The 15,895-nt window shown below is 42.4% G+C and overlaps 1 protein-coding gene across 1 annotated transcript in view; it reads left to right on the top strand.

Annotated features, from left to right (window-relative positions):
• LOC114649909 (uncharacterized) overlaps positions 1–15,895 on the top strand; it is a 32,881-nt gene that overhangs the window by 1,389 nt on the left and 15,597 nt on the right. The window contains exons 4-29 of the mRNA XM_051926739.1: positions 522–643; positions 1,109–1,316; positions 1,400–1,521; positions 1,600–1,801; positions 1,880–2,001; positions 2,237–2,447; positions 2,614–2,735; positions 2,830–3,031; positions 3,110–3,228; positions 3,552–3,744; positions 4,164–4,285; positions 4,358–4,565; positions 4,645–4,766; positions 5,211–5,406; positions 5,482–5,603; positions 5,769–5,973; positions 6,350–6,468; positions 6,538–6,718; positions 7,809–7,927; positions 8,000–8,099; positions 8,218–8,340; positions 8,422–8,591; positions 8,663–8,760; positions 8,840–8,970; positions 9,228–9,408; positions 9,508–9,646. Coding sequence (XP_051782699.1) covers positions 522–643; positions 1,109–1,316; positions 1,400–1,521; positions 1,600–1,801; positions 1,880–2,001; positions 2,237–2,447; positions 2,614–2,735; positions 2,830–3,031; positions 3,110–3,228; positions 3,552–3,744; positions 4,164–4,285; positions 4,358–4,565; positions 4,645–4,766; positions 5,211–5,406; positions 5,482–5,603; positions 5,769–5,973; positions 6,350–6,468; positions 6,538–6,718; positions 7,809–7,927; positions 8,000–8,099; positions 8,218–8,340; positions 8,422–8,591; positions 8,663–8,760; positions 8,840–8,970; positions 9,228–9,408; positions 9,508–9,646 — 3,959 coding nt within the window. The remainder of the gene's footprint in view (positions 1–521; positions 644–1,108; positions 1,317–1,399; positions 1,522–1,599; positions 1,802–1,879; positions 2,002–2,236; positions 2,448–2,613; positions 2,736–2,829; positions 3,032–3,109; positions 3,229–3,551; positions 3,745–4,163; positions 4,286–4,357; positions 4,566–4,644; positions 4,767–5,210; positions 5,407–5,481; positions 5,604–5,768; positions 5,974–6,349; positions 6,469–6,537; positions 6,719–7,808; positions 7,928–7,999; positions 8,100–8,217; positions 8,341–8,421; positions 8,592–8,662; positions 8,761–8,839; positions 8,971–9,227; positions 9,409–9,507; positions 9,647–15,895) is intronic.

Raw genomic sequence — 15,895 nt, 5'->3', positions numbered from 1 at the left:
GTTAGAACCTAAGCCATTGACCTCTTGCTAGACCTTGGGCAGTAGCTGCTAGGGCCTACATATGATTTGAATGTCTTATTTACAATGATTTGAAATTTGGTCCTGTCCTGAGAGGGTATGAACATTTGAAGATGCCATAAGTAAGCACGGCACTCCCGATTCAAATCGGGAGTAGGGTGATTGATGTCAAGACACCACCGTGGCTAGCAGATTGACCTATCTTGTTTCTAGAGAGACCTCTTTATAGAAACATAAAAATAAAAAACGCCCAAGGCTTCAGTATATAACTCTACAAGAATTTGGCTCTGGGCCACACTTTGCACCTTTTTTCTTAAAGCAGTTAAGAGTTGTTGCTTTGTCCAAACCATATGCACTTCTGCAACTGTCATTTTATGTAGATAATAGTATTTCCATCTATTAAACCAACAATTCAGTGTCTGAAACTAATGCCTTTTTAAATGAACACCTTTAAGAATTAGATTAAAATGATGCTTAATTAAACTGTACCACCTTTCCAACAGACCACCTCCACTGGGTCCCTGCACGCCACCTTGCTAGGAGATGCAACTATGTATTTTTGAAGGATGCTTTTGGAAGGATTTTCTTTACTGTTTCATACAAAGGCTGCTATGTGAAGAGAGAGGTGAGTCTGGGGAAGGCATGGGGCCTTTATATTGTCTGGAAAAGGAGCTTAAAGGTGCACATTTACTAGGATGACTAGACCCTTTTAGGGTCCCTGCCAAAACATTTGGTTGTGTGGTCAAGATGTGTGTAGATTTTATTTTAAATATGGGGAATTGAGAGGCCTTTCCATGAGCATTAAATCATGGAAACCTTCAGAGTTGTGCTTGCGTGTAGGCGTCTGCAACATTGAATAGTATTGTGAGACTCCAATTTGCCAGATTAATGTAACTTGGCATAGGCCTGCATAAACTGATGTAGGGGATGGACAGATGCCAATTTTTATAATAAGGCTACAGTGGAGATTACTGCATTCTACACAGAGAAATCCTCTCCACATATTGACTTGACTAAGCATGTCATTGTAGCTGGGATTCTGCAATTAAATAGTTGCCTTGAAGGGTTTTAATCCAAGTTCCTTTGATAGGGGAGCTTCCATATCCTGACAGTGAGATACACCAGTCCCAACCACGAGGAGAATGTATTGGACATGAGGTGCCCAATACACTATGGGGAACATGTGACTACTCCCCATTCCACTATCTCCCCAGTGTCTCACCCAAAGGTATCTTGCCACTCTTCCACTATGGATGTGCTTCTACCTGGTGCTGTGCCAGACCAGGTCAAAGTGAAGGGTGAGTGGAAATAGGTGTTGCTACATATGGTACTGTGGTGTGATGCTTTACATCTAGTGAAAAAACTTTTTGGGGTTTGTTAGACAAAAACCATCGGGAGGTGGCAGTGCAACCATTGGCTGAAAGATGTCACTATCGCTTGCTGAGGAGTGGCCATGATGTGGTGTTTACTGCAAGCTATAAATCCTGTCATGTCCATATGGAGGTAAATTAACTCTGCATTCAGATGTGGGCTTTATAAAGGCCATACTAACTTTTTTTTTTTTTTTTTTTTTTATTGCAGGATAATCATTATATTCTAATAGTGGTGTATAAGCCAAGAAATCAGCAGCCTGTAGTAGTCCCTATGAAATGCCCAAGCTCTCATTGGGGTACTACAGCTGCAACTGTAACCACATCACCCAGGAAGCCTAGTCCTCTTTGCAAAGACTCTAGCATGAGTGTTCTGCTACCTCCAGGCTCCTTAGATCAGGTTAAAGTTCTAGGTAAGATGGCATTAAATCATCAGATCTCATGTTAATGGGTCATTTTGGCTTGAAGAGCCTGTATGTCTATTTGAATAGATGAGTTCCATCATGAAGTTCTAGTCCACACTGCTCCCAAAATCTGTGGCTACCACTTGCTGAAGAAACCACATGGGATCCTCTTCGAAACGCCTTATCAGGCTTGCCATGTCCAGACTGTGGTAAGACTTGAGCTTTTTGTGAATTCATATTGAAGGTTGCAGATTCTTATTTGGCTACCTTGTGGGTAAACCTGTTTTATCTAGAAGTTGCCTAAATTGGAAAGCAGTACTACATAGTCTGGCTAGTTACCTTTAGACATTTCAACTATCGGTTACTTGAGTTGACTAAATCCTGCATTTATACAACTGGTAGTGAATGAGCCAGTGCTAAATGGTGGCACTTTTTCTTCCCTAGAATCATTACTACACTCTGACTGTTGTCTACAAGCCCACTGTTGGTCCCCAAATTGTGGTGACCATGAAATGTCCTGTGAGATGGCACCCACCCTTGCTTCTGTCTACACCTATAAAGCCCTCCACACCTAAGCCACTGCACATAGCTTGTGGAGCATCCAGCATGTCTCTTGAGCTACCTGGTGGCTTACTGGGTCAGGTAAAAGTACTAGGTGAGTAAATAAGCATACTGCTTCTCTGTGCTTAATCTGCATTAAGCAACCAGGCCTTCCACAAACACTTTCAAATTGCAACTCTTTCCTATTCTTGGCATTTAAGCTGGTGCCCTTAACACAATGGAGTCTGGTTTTGTTGTCTTTGCATTTTCTCATTTTTTAGATAAATCGCATCACCCAGTCGTGGTCCTGGATGCTCCCAAGGAATGCCAGTACCACTTGGTGAAGAGGGGTAAGACTATTGTCTTCACAGTAGGTTATAGGAGTTGTCATGTGCATACGGAGGTAAGTGGCGATTGTGCACTGTTCCAGATGCAAGAAACCACTTGCATTAATAGGCTTTTCCTGCACTCCCACAAATGGTTCTTTTCTTGTATAGCATTCCAGATATGTTCTTGTTGTCCTGTATACACCTGAGAATGGTGTGCAAGAGCAGGTAACCATGAAATGCCCCATTCATGCTGTGCCCACATCCTCCCCTACTGCAACTAGACCACCTGTGTTGTACAGTACCACCTGTAAAGCCTCTAGCATGACCCTAACTCTACCTGGTGGATCCTTTAACCAAGTTAACATAATGGGTAAGAGTGAGTGCACTGGGAATCTGGTAATGGGAATCTTGTTTTGGTATGGTGTCAGACAAGATGGTTGCCTTCTAGATAAATCCAATACGATGGTGGCAGTCATGGAGCTTCCCACAGGCTGTGGATATTCTCTGAAGGCAGACCGGCATCTACTTCTTACTGTTGGATATAAAGCCTGTGATGTCAGAATGCAGGTAAGCTATGGGCACAGTAGGTCTTGCACAATCTTGAACCTATTAAATGAGAAACTATTTGGGGCGAAGTCTGAATGGGCAGGGGTTGGATCCTCTTGGAAATGGAAGCTCAGCTAGCTTAACCGACGATGCAAACTGTCAGGGTGAAGTGCAAGTGAAGGGGTGGGGGGGGGAAGGGTTGTCTTGGCAAGGGGCAGGTTACAACTTGGCATCTGCAGAGACTGCTCTACTTAGACAACTTTAATATGGCTTCTGTAAAGCTACCATGTATTTCAGTGCTGCAGGTTTACTTTCTCCAAGCTGATATGATTGCTTAAATCTAGGATCACCATTACACTTTGACTGTCATCTACCTGAGTGCCACAGGAGATCGGATACTACATATGAAATGCCCTGTACAGCAGGCTTCTACAGTCCTCCCTACAATGCCTGATGTCCACCCACATTATAGTTGTATGGCTTCTGGCATGACTGTAGTTTTGCCTTATGGATCACTGGATCAGGTCAAAATTGTTGGTGAGTTTTGAAGGAAATTGGATGATCCATATGTCCAACAGTAAGCTGTGGGCAGTTTGCATCAATTTGTGTAAATCTCTAGAAGAACCATCTTTAACCACCCCATTGCTACAATCTGCTGACACAACTTTAGTTTGGATATTTTTAGGTGTTTGCTTATCCTCTAATGGTGGAATAAATCCTAATTGAGAGCTTCCCTAAATTAGAAGGGAGTTCTTGAACCATTCTGAGCTACTGCTGCATGTAATGCTCCATGTTGGAGACTTGGCTAAAATGGATTAATGGCAGGTTAAAATTGGAAATTTCCACTTGAGGCAATTTAGGAGCCGGTTAGACTAAGGCATGTCAAGGTCTACATCCAAATGACAAACTTCAGGGGTGATTTCTACACTGAATGATCTGTGGATCTCTGATTCTAGGGAAACTGGGTCAAGAAATTGTAGCATCAAAAGCTCCCAAGCATTGTGGTTATAAGCTAGTGAAAGGAAAAGGAACCATAACTTTCTCTGCCCCCTACAGCGCATGTGACATCCAAGTTGAGGTGAGTAAAACTTGGAATATTTGAAAGGGCTCTAGAGGAACAGTCTAATCAATGTGATATATTATGTGTTAGAATCACAACTATATCCTGCACCTGAGCTACAAACCGGCTGTTGGAAATGCAATGACTGTGAACTTGAGCTGCCCAGTTGGTGAGGATCACCTCAAAACCACAACTCCTGCAACCAGCACAAGGAAGCAGTCGTTCCCAACAGAGTGCAAGACCTCAAGCATGGCTGTGGCTTTGCCAGCTGTGTCTCCAAAGGATGTCCAAGTTGTAGGTGAGGTGGACTTGCAAGGTTGGGAATCACTTTGACCCACAACAAGTCTAACCAGTGTGGGGGGTGTTTTTTGTCCTAGACCAAAGTGGACATCCTGTGCATGTGATCTCTGCCCCCAAAACCTGTGGCTATGCATTGGAAAAGAAGGGAGAGATGTTGGTCTTGACGGCTCTTTATAAGGCCTGTCATGTTTCAGTTCAGGCAAGTGTTACTGCTCTCTGGTTCAGCACAGCTTTTGAAGCAACATTTGCATGGTGGTTTGCTTCCATGGTCTCTCCCTTAGACATGCCTCAGTTTTGCTCAAGGTACAAGCCAGTTTACTCTAAGGGGGTGGGATTAAAAATGACTGGTTTTAACCAGAGGGAAAAACCCCACTGAAACATGAGGGTTTTAATGATGTAAGATGGGCTTGATGGTGTAGTTACAGTAGACTGCATATTGAGAGTGGAGCATTAGCTAAATACAAGTTTAATGTTTCCCTTACCTTCCCTATTTAGTCAAAGGCTATTGCATGCAAGTACTCCTCATAAGACAACTTGCCAAGATCTGCACTAGGATCAGTGTTGGTACTGACATGCTTGTACCATGCAATTTGATTCTATCCTGTCTAGTGGAATTTAAATGTACTTCTGAATTGTTTTTTAGCATGGCCAGTATGTACTTGAGGTGCAGTACAGTTCCGGAAGGGTGAATCATTATCTGACCATGATATGCCCGGTCCCAAGGATACCACCTCCTACTCTTGCCACTTCCACCCATTCCCCACCTCTAGTGTCCTGTAAACCCTCAAGCATGAGTATCGTGCTACCTGTGGATTTCCCAGAACAAGTAACCATCCTTGGTGAGTATGGTGGAAGTAGGGAGGGGTGCCAGGTTGGAGTCTGCACATTCTAGAAACCTCTGGCTTTTGTTCCAGGGTTGCATGGTGATGAGAAGGTGCTGAGCTTTGCCCCCAAAGAGTGTGGCTATACAGTAGTAAAATCTATGGGGAAGATCACCTTGATTGCTCTGTATACATCCTGTGGAGTTCACAAAAAGGTAGGCTTTTATTGGAGTTGTGCAGCCCTTTATAAAGCAAGAGGAAAGGAGCATCTGGGTTTGACATGATGCTTTTGTATTGGTTTCACTTCAGTGTGCAGGGGTTTGCAGCATAATTTTGAGAAAATAGTACCTGGTCTAATGGGTTTCTCTTTACTTCTCTAGGAGAACTTCTTTGTGCTGAATATTCACTACTACCCAACTGTTGGCCTCCCAGTAACTGTGCAGATGAAATGCCCAGCTATCCACGTGCACCCAACACCTCCTAGGCTTTCACCTACAGGGTCTGCAGATCCCATGGTTGTGTGTCAACCTATCAGTATGACTGCAGAGCTGCCAAAGGGGAAACTGGAGGACATCAAGTTGCTGGGTAAGCATTTGGAACACCAAGAAGATTGATTTGCCCCAACATCACAAACCTTTAGGTGGCCTGCCACTTTTTTTTTTTTTTTTTTGGTGTGCGCAAGTTCTCTCGATTTTTAAATGAGCAGAGAATCCTCTTTAGTCCTTTAACATTGGTCTTGTCTTTAGCCCCTCTATCAGGTCCACAGGTTGTCTATCCTAAAGAATCTGATCCACACTCTAATTGTGTAACTGCTCTCTGAACTGATCAAAGATGCAAATGACCTAAGCCTATTTCTTTTGATGGGTGTGGGTGTTTTTATCACCTCCTAGTGGCATGCATGTTTAGTGGTGGGTCAAGGGGTACAACTCTTTTTCTGAAGGGTCATTGGCGTTTCTTCCAGATAAAATGGGAAGGATGGTGGCTGTTCAGCAGGCTCCCAAGAAATGTGGTTACCACCTGGCAGAAGCCAAAAAGATCTCCTTGTTGATCCCCTATAAAGCCTGTGATGTGAAGATTATGGTGAGTCAAGAACTGGTGTTAAACCTGCATACAGCTGTAGTGGACTAGTGTCCTCTTGCTTCGTTCTAGGACCACCACTATAGCCTGGTAGTGGCTTACACACCAACCAATGGAGTGCAAAGGCGGATTACTGTCCAATGCCCAGTTATTGGAAAGCCACCATCTCCTCTTGAAGCTGGGGTGTCCTGTGATGAAGACTGCATGAGTATTGACCTTCCTATGGGGCCTTTGGATCAAGTGAAAGTAGTGGGTAGGTTTATCTGGGAGTGGATCTTGGTGTGTAGTGGACAGTCCAATCCCTTTGTGCTGATGGGCTGAATGTGCAGCTGATTCACTCATATGAGCCATACAACTTGGTTAGATTCTGGCAGGTTTTCAATGCTTTTAATTAAGGGCCCTAGCTACATACATAAATGCAGTATGTGTTTTCTATATGTGTGTGGGGTTTTTAAATTTAAACGTGCTAAATCTGCTAGGTGTTGGTAATTGACTCAATTTGTGCTTTAGGGCTCACTAAAAATTAAGCTAGTTCAATATCAGACCAAGCAGTCAGACACAAGAGGAGTTGGATATTTCTGTTCCAGCAGCATGTTTTCACCCAGCTAATGCATTTTGGTTTGTCTGGCTTTGCATTTAATTGGGTCTTTTAATTTTTGTCTTAACCTGTGAATTCCCCAAGAATTAAAAATGGAAGTCCTGAAATACCTATTTAGTCCTCCTTCAGCTTGTTTGAAGTCAGCTGAAGGTTTAATGTAATGGCAGAAGTACCAATCTGCATAGATGTAGGCACAGAATCAGATTTCCATTAAGGGCAAACATCATGAAGGCATCGGGCTTATGCCCTAGATTAGTGCTCATTCTCCATTGGAGTGAGGTGGTTGGTAGTTTGTTTTTTTTATTACACTTAGGCAGAGATTTGTAACCTTGGCTGTTGCAAAGCTTGACTTCTATTTAGTTCCTTTCTGCCAGTTAGGGTAGGGTCCATGAGACTGCCTGCTTGAAATTTGGTTCAAGAGCTAAACTTCACACTACTCGTGAAATCTGCCTTTTTACAAAGCTAGCAATGGTAAGTAGCTAGTGACCTCCTAGCATAGGTTCCCCCATTCCTTCAATATGTACAATTCTACTTGTCTAACCTTTCTCTTACTTGGCTTTTCTGGAGGATTCAGTTTACTAGTGATTGTGCACTGTTCACTATGGAACATGATCTAGACTGGTGCCCTACCATTTTTATATGGCCTCTATTGTAGTGCATTTTTAGACTGTTGCATATAGAGTAAGTGTAGAATGCAAAATGTCCCTAGAGACAATAACCTTTCAACATCTATCCTGTCTAATAGATGAATATCACAATGCTGTAACTGTCAAGCAGTCTGTCCATTGTGGATACAATCTGTCTTCCAGTGTTGGGAAGCTCCATTTCTCAGCCTATTATAAGGCTTGCCATGTGAAGATCCAAGTAAGCTGACCGTTTACAACCAGCACTAGGACTTCTGCTGGTCTAGATACTAATGTGTGGCTTTTCTTGTAGAATGGCAGCTATAGTCTGACAGTTCTCTATACCACCTTTATGGGAACACATGGAGAGGTGCAACTGAAGTGTCCTGTTCATGACCTCATTTTCCATCAGGGTATTGCTTTTATTTTACAGAAGTTCCTGAATGGCCATTTTTGATAGTTTGGTTACAATTTTTAATTTTTTTTTTTTTTTTTTTTTTTTTTTTTCCCCCCCCACCCCAATTTTGATAGGGTGTGACTTGCCCAGGAAAAGGCAAGTCCAGTGTGGTCCAGCTGGCATAGCCCCAAGTGTTTGTCATTCCAAAGGTTGCTGTGTGGATCCTCAAACCTCCCACTGTTTCTATCCTATGGACAGTAGGTTGCCCGTTGCAAATACAAAGGACTCCTTTCAGGATTACCACTGCTACAGATAGCTGTCCTTTGCTTTGCCACCAGCATGCACCAGTGATGGGCACTTTGTGTTTGCTGTCTATCGAACTTCCTCCAAACCAGATGTGGACCCTGGAAGCCTGTATGTTTCTAATCACTCATGTGCACCTGTGATCTGCACCCCAGATTTTGCCATCTTCAAGATTCCTCTGACTGGGTGTGGTACTCACAGATTTGTAAGTAGTGGCTTTATGGATTGATTCACCAAATCTGGGAGCTTCCCATGTGCTCAGTAATATGTTCACAGGTGATTGGGGAGACTTCCATCTACTTGGCAGATGTTTTTGGGAAAAGGTACAAGAATACTCAAATGTACGGCCAAATCCTGAGACATGCTCCTTACCAGTAAGCCTTTTTACAACCTACTTTTCCCATCCTTCTGGTCCAAGCAACGTGGTTTTAGGCACTTTAACTTTTTCATTAGTTTGCAAGTGGAATGCCGTTATTCCAAAGGGACCCATGCCAGCACAGGCTACATGGTGGTGAATAGTCCAGCTCTGCCAGAGGTGGTGGTTTCTTCTGGAACTGTGGGAGTAGTTCTGAGAATTGCTAAAGGTATGTAGTGTCTTCACTATCTGTAATAAAAGCAGGTAATTTGTCCTGTCATGGTAGAATAGCTAAAGAATGTATTGCCCAGCGAACTGCATTTAAGCTGACTTCTGTATTGCATGATTCTGGATTTAGTTTGACTGGCAGATTAAAATCTTGGTGATCCTTGCAACGAAATTAACTGCCAAGAACTTAAGTAGATGCAAAGACTGGTGTTAAAGGAGGGGCTTGGAATAAGACTCATTGGTCTAATGCTATTTCAGATGATGGCTACACCACCTACTTTCCGAACACCCAAGTCCCCCTCAGGTTTTTGTTAGGAAGCAAGATTCACCTGGAAGTGAAAATAGTAAACCCACCTACTCCAGAGGTGGTACTGTTGGTGCACTACTGCATTGCATATCCCAGGTCTTCAGAGAATGTCTGGGTGCTGATGTACAATGGGTAAGTGGGATGCTTCCACTGAATTAAGATGAATGCGGATAGTCCTGGAGGAAGAGGCAGTGCAAGTTGTATTCAGACCTAAAACTGTCTTGCTGACAGCTGTCCAAATGCCCTGGATTATGGCACTGGCCTTCATCTGAAGGATCACAACTGGCAGCCTGTGCCAAAGCATACCAGACGCTTTGATGTAACAACATTCCAGTTTATGAATGCCAAAGAGAATCTTCTAGATGAGGAGGTGAGGAAAAGGGAGGGAAGAAAACTTCAATGTGTGTGGTGGCTGCTCCTGTAACCTAGCGGTCTCTTTGCAGATTTACTTCATGTGCTCAACAGAGATTTGTTCACACAAAGAATCGTGTGTTGAAGGCTGCTTTGATGGAAGACGTAGGTATCCTTTGTGTGGTGTCTGGCCACAAATGCTGCAGCTGTGTAACTGGATTCTCTCCTGCATTTCAGAAATGACAGTTCCTCAGTCAGAATGGGGAAGGCTTTGTGCTGGTAAACCCTGTCCTAGGCAGCTTCGTGTGGAAAGAGCCATAGCAGACCATGGAAGCCTCCGCTGGAGAGATGCACCTTCCAGCCAAGAGGCAAGTGCCAGATCTTTCAAGGGTTTTTCCAGGCTGAATTCTAATGAGATGGAGTAATTTTTTTTTTTTTTTTTTTTTCTCTCCCCTTTCAGAATTGAAGCAAAATCCAAGAACTACGTTTAAAGTACTCAATTTTAATAAAGTATACCTGAAATTGCTTTAGAGTGAGTGTTCTTTGGCCTTTTGACATTGGCACTATAGGATTATAAACCTTTTAGTTCAGCCCATGCCATGAGCAAAGCTTGCTTTCCAATGTTCAGTGGGATGCTGCCCTTTAGTTACCTTTTGGGTTTAGTTTGTGTCCTAACTACACTGTTTTAAAGTAAGCTCACCCATAACTAGAGAACAAATGTGTGAAATAGATTTTAACCAAGAGTACAGGATGGATAGTCCATTTGGCTAAACATCCTTGAATGCACAAGAATAAAAGGAATGTTAACATCCATCACAATCCCACATAAGCTAGCATGGTGGATGAAGGGGATTCCTGCAGACCTGGTTTTGGCTCCTTGTATTTGTCTTGATCATTCAACAGGAGCATCCAGCTCAATTCTTTCGTGAAGAGGGAAGAACTTAATTTGACTCATGTCCATGTAAAAAATCTGACCACAGGCAATGGTTAACCACTCAAAGCTGCTTTAAACCTGCTTAGTATTTAAGACCTGGTTTGTCTGGCTCCCCATTCTATGTAAAAATGGATTATCTGGAGTGAATTGTGGGATGTTGAAATGAACTTACCGTGCACAGCACTAATTCTGCTAGGTAGTTGAGAAACCTGCTGCCATACTAAAGTTGTTTTGAAACTCCATGGTAATTGGGCATATGGCTTGAATTTTCAACCCACATCAAAGCCTCCATCCCAGCTGAGGCAAACCGGTGTTGGTCTAGATATCGGTCAAACAGATCATCTGAGGACGCCATCTGTGTGGCTCTACATGCTGCCCTCTCGCACCTGGAAAAGCCCAATGCCTATGTTAGGATGCTCTTCATTGACTACAGCTCTGCATTTAATACCATCAAGCTGATCCAAAAACCTCTCTGCACTAGGACTTGCTCCATCCATATGCAACTGGTTACTGGATTTTTCTCACCAACCACCCCCAGTCTGTCAGGATGGGCAAATGCATATCCTCCACCCTAACCCTGAGCACTGGTGTGCCGCAAGGATGTGTACGAAGTCCCCTTCTCTATGCACTCTTCACCCATGACTGTCAACCCTTCCACCAAGCAAACCTTGTTAAATTTGCGGATGATACAACTGTCATTGGGCTTGTAACAGACACAGTGAAGCTGCATGTAGGGAAGAGGTTCAGAATCTGACAGCATGCTGCAACACCAACAACCTGGTCTTGAACTACCAAAAAGGCAAAAGTCATTCTGGACTTTAGGACAACTAAAAAGACCAATCGCAGTCCGATTAACAATCGATGCAGATGCTGTGGAGAGAGTTTCTAGGAGTCACTATCTCGGAGGACCTGTCCTGGGCTGATAACAACTTGGCTATAATAGGCAAAGCACAACAATGTCTCTATTTTCTCAGGAAGATAAGGAGAGCTGACTTCCCCCAGAACCTGCTGGTTAATTTCTATAGAGAGCATGTTAACTAACTGCATGATGGCCTGGTACAACAGCTGCACCAAGGCTGCTAAAGAAGCCCTGCAGTGGGTCGTAAAAACAGAGGCCATTATAGGGACTGAACTGCCATCACTCAAACTCTCGTATGAGACTCGCTGTGTGAGAAGGGCCAAAAACATTCTCAAGGACAAAACTCACCCTGGAAATACTTTGTTTTGAGCTCCTCCGGTCAGGCAGATGCTTTAGGTCAATCCGTGTAAGCACAAACCGACAAAAAAAAAAAATAGCCTGTTCCCATCTGCCATAAACTTTCTGACTCTCCTCAGTCTGAGACCATTTTTAATTGAACATGTGCAATAAACTATATTGGTAATGTGCAATATACTAATATACTGTAGAATATGTAATGTACTATTAACAGGTGCAATAACAATTTATGCTGCTGTACTTTGAGCAATAATTTGCTCTGGTTACTTGATCACAACACAGACATATTTGGAATTATCTGACTTTTCTTTAAATGCACCTCGGGGCTGTCACAAAGTAAATTGCTTGTGTTACACAATGACAAAGTGCTTGAACCTTGAAAACAATGGTATGCAGGCAAAAGGTGCCAATCATGTTTCCGAACAACCTGAACTATTGCTTGAACAATAGCATTGATATTCAGTGGTCAGCAGATGCTTTCTGACCAGTGACCCTGACACCTGTTGCATTTTGCCCTACCAAGTAACAGTGATTTGTTACTACTGCTGAAAATCCTGCATATTCAATTGCAGGTAACGGTGGTCTCTAGGGTGTGATTACCTGGGCTGCCTTCCACTGTGACTAGTGTAGAAAGTAGTTTGAAGTATAGTAGTAGAGTAAGGAGTTTGGGAGACATACCCAGCAAACAGACCATCCTAAAACTGTACAGCCTGTCACCACTGCAGTGTGTAGACATGGTAATGGTCCACTATCCAATTAATACATAATTGTCATTTTTGACTCATTTAGTGATTTACAAGTATTTCATAAAGGCTATGAAGAAGCCCAAACAGTGAAACTATGAAGAGTATTGGGTATCTTCAAATTTGCAGAAAGTGGATGTTCCTCATCATGGCAGTGTATTGGCAAAAGTGTCATCAGTTACAATGAAGGCTGTACTGGAGCCAGTAAAAGGTATCTAAACTGGCACAATTCAGTTTCTATATCCTGTGCAAAGCATGCCTGGGTGCAAATGGTCCTGTCCCAGGCAGAAGTATTACATTTCTGAGTGGAATTGGAATTGCACTCAATGTGGTATCTCTACATCTTTGCTTGACCAAGGTTACTGTACCATAATGGAGAATTTCTACACCTCAAACTGCTTAAAATATTACTGTAAAAGAATGTGTATAGCACAGTATGAACAAACATTTGATATTTATTTAGACTTTGAGTGAAGCTGCAGTAGCTGTTTGTCCATATTGCTATAAAGGGGAAGGACAAAGACCTCTGCCTTTCAAACATTGTTCACAAAATGCTGCAACAGTCACTACATCAAGGGGTATGTGGACTTCCATAAGACTTGTGCTGTAACCTGCAACAACACAATGGATGGTGTGGATCAGGCACTGAAATTGTCCCATCATGAACAAGATTCAAGAAATTCTTTGACATCTGCTCAAATGGTCCCTATGAAATGCATTTATTCTTAACAACAGTACTGTTGATAAAACCTTCAGTCATGTAGACTTCATGTGGAAGGTGATGGAAAACATTCTAAAGCTCCACCAGTCGTCCTGGGACAGCATGTGTGAATCCCTAACATGTCAGTCATTCATTCCTCAACCACAGCCCTTGGACATCAAAGAGAGAGAACCTACACCAGGGGTTTTCAAACTCTGCCCCGGGCACCCACTGTGGCTGCAGGTTTTTGTTCCAACCAACTTCTGTTTTTAGTTGGACTCCTGAACTAATTAAGTAAACTTATTTCCCTGATTCTGTGTAACAATATTGAAATAGGAAAACTAAGTTTGATAAAAATATATTAAAATGTACTAAGCAGTTATATGGAAATGTTTTTTTTTTTTTTCTTTTGAACAATATTTTCATCCTGAATTTCATTACATTTTTCTGGATGTTCTAATTTAATTCATTAATTACTAATTAGTGGGTCTGATGCTAAAGTAGTTGCAGCCTTTCACTATTCAGTGTTTTATGCCTGGGTGTCTGCTCTTCTAGTTTTTAATTGCCATTAAAATACAACGAAGGGAGCAAACTGCACAGAGAAAGGGCAAAATATAATGAAATCAACAAAAGAGAGTTAAGCATTTAAATTTTTTCCAATAATAGAAATATTTCTAAAGGTCTCTCAAATGTAGCCCTCTCACCATTGAACTGGCATGTTACCTATGACATAGGATGAAATTTCACTGGTGGGATCCACATTAAATACATCCCAATAAATGTTAATAACCAATGGGTCCAATGAAACATATTTATCCCTGCTGTTACAATATTTCAAAGTTATGATTTGTAAACACTCCTTTATTAATTTGAATGCAACTAACATGTAAGCACTCCACACAATTATGGGTAGGAAACAACAAAAAATAAACATTTATTAAACAGGCCACTCAAGGGATATTATCACAGTTTATCCATCCATCCATTATCCAACCCGCTGAATCCGAACACAGGGTCACGGGGGTCTGCTGGAGCCAATCCCAGCCAACACAGGGCACAAGGCAGGAACCAATCCCGGGCAGGGTGCCAACCCACCAAGCACACACTAGGGCCAATTTAGAATTGCCAATCCACCTAACCTGCATGTCTTTGGACTGTGGGACGAAACCCACGCAGACACGGGGAGAACATGCAAACTCCACGCAGGGAGGACCCGGGAAGCGCACCCAGGTCCCCAGGTGTCCCAACTGCGAGGCAGCAGCGCTACCCACTGCGCCACCGTGCCGCCCTATCACAGTTTATCTTAACTCAATTTGTCAGAGTTACAGCACAGGTAAGGTTCACACATAGAAAACAAAAATAAATATATATATATAGAAATAATCGTTGGCGTGCTTAATTGGAGCTCATATGCAGTACACAACTTCACAGGTACTCATGATGTGTTTCCAGAACTTTCACTGCACTTCACATTTACCTCTGTGGTGAAACACAGGAATCTTACAGCTCCGTCTGGGATGACGCCAGTAGCTTCGTCTTGATGCGAGATTCATTTGCGTTCCCTTTTTCGCATTTCCTTTTGACAGCAAATTTATGTAAAGTAGGCATCCCATTCTTTGTTTGTCTGTCCCTTTTTTACAAAGCCGAGCTCCCCTTTTCATCCGCGTTCCAATGAGCCAAACCCCCTCAATGCCTCTCACGTTTAACACTGACCACCAAAAAAAAAACCTTTTTTCTTGCTTTTGCACTCTCTACAACCTTAATACCAGCTTTTTATTTTTCATTTTATTTCTTACACACTCATTCAACACTCTCCCCTACCTCGCTCTGTCTCCACATGCTGTTCCTCACACTTCCTCAAGAAAAACAAAAATCATTGGATTACTAACGACACACTATACCTTGATTGGTAGTAAATAGCACCAATCACATCTCTTGTCCTGCTCTCCCCAAAGCAAAGGAAAAAAAAAAAAAAAGTTGTGCCACAGAGGCTTACTTCTAAGTTTACTATTATACCCATCTAGGCGGACGCTACACTATTATAAAAAAAAACTTGGAAGGAGACGAGACGTGATTTTCTCAGAGAGACACTTTCACATCCAGCAAGATGAGTCTTTGTGCCAAGAGATTTAACCACACCCGGGGCCGGTAATAAAAGACAAAGAGTAGATGACAAAGTAGAATGTTGTAAAGAATTCAAAAACGTTGGCGCTGTACACATGCAGAGCAGGTTATAGATAATGAAAGTACGAAAAATCGAAAGGTTCAAAAAAAGGATAGTGAAGATCGCATTAGTGCAAACAGATGGAAATTATTACTCGGTGAAATTACGGTCAGCGAAAAGAGATTGAATATATTGTTCGGATTTAAACTTTAGGTCTGACACTTGTAGATCGTCTAATTTGTGTTTCCATCAGGGAAAAAAAAAGTAGTGTTTCTTCCCAATTAAGAGGCGTATTCATGAGAATTAAGAGATTTGTTGTTTGGTGAAAGTGAAATCCCGCAAGAGAAAATTTCAAGCCCCACAAGACAAGAGCTTATGCAAAGAGATTTGGAAAAGCCCTGGCCACATAACCACACACACGGTTCAATCATTTCTCATTTGTGTGAATGCTATTGTAAGACACATTTCTTGCAGAGAGAAAGAAACAATATTCACTCATGACCAGTTATAC

Source organism: Erpetoichthys calabaricus, chromosome 4, assembly GCF_900747795.2.
Source record: "Erpetoichthys calabaricus chromosome 4, fErpCal1.3, whole genome shotgun sequence".
Classification (NCBI taxonomy): domain Eukaryota; kingdom Metazoa; phylum Chordata; class Cladistia; order Polypteriformes; family Polypteridae; genus Erpetoichthys; species Erpetoichthys calabaricus.
Note: the sequence above shows the minus strand (reverse complement) of the source record. Positions and strands in the feature narration are given on the sequence as shown.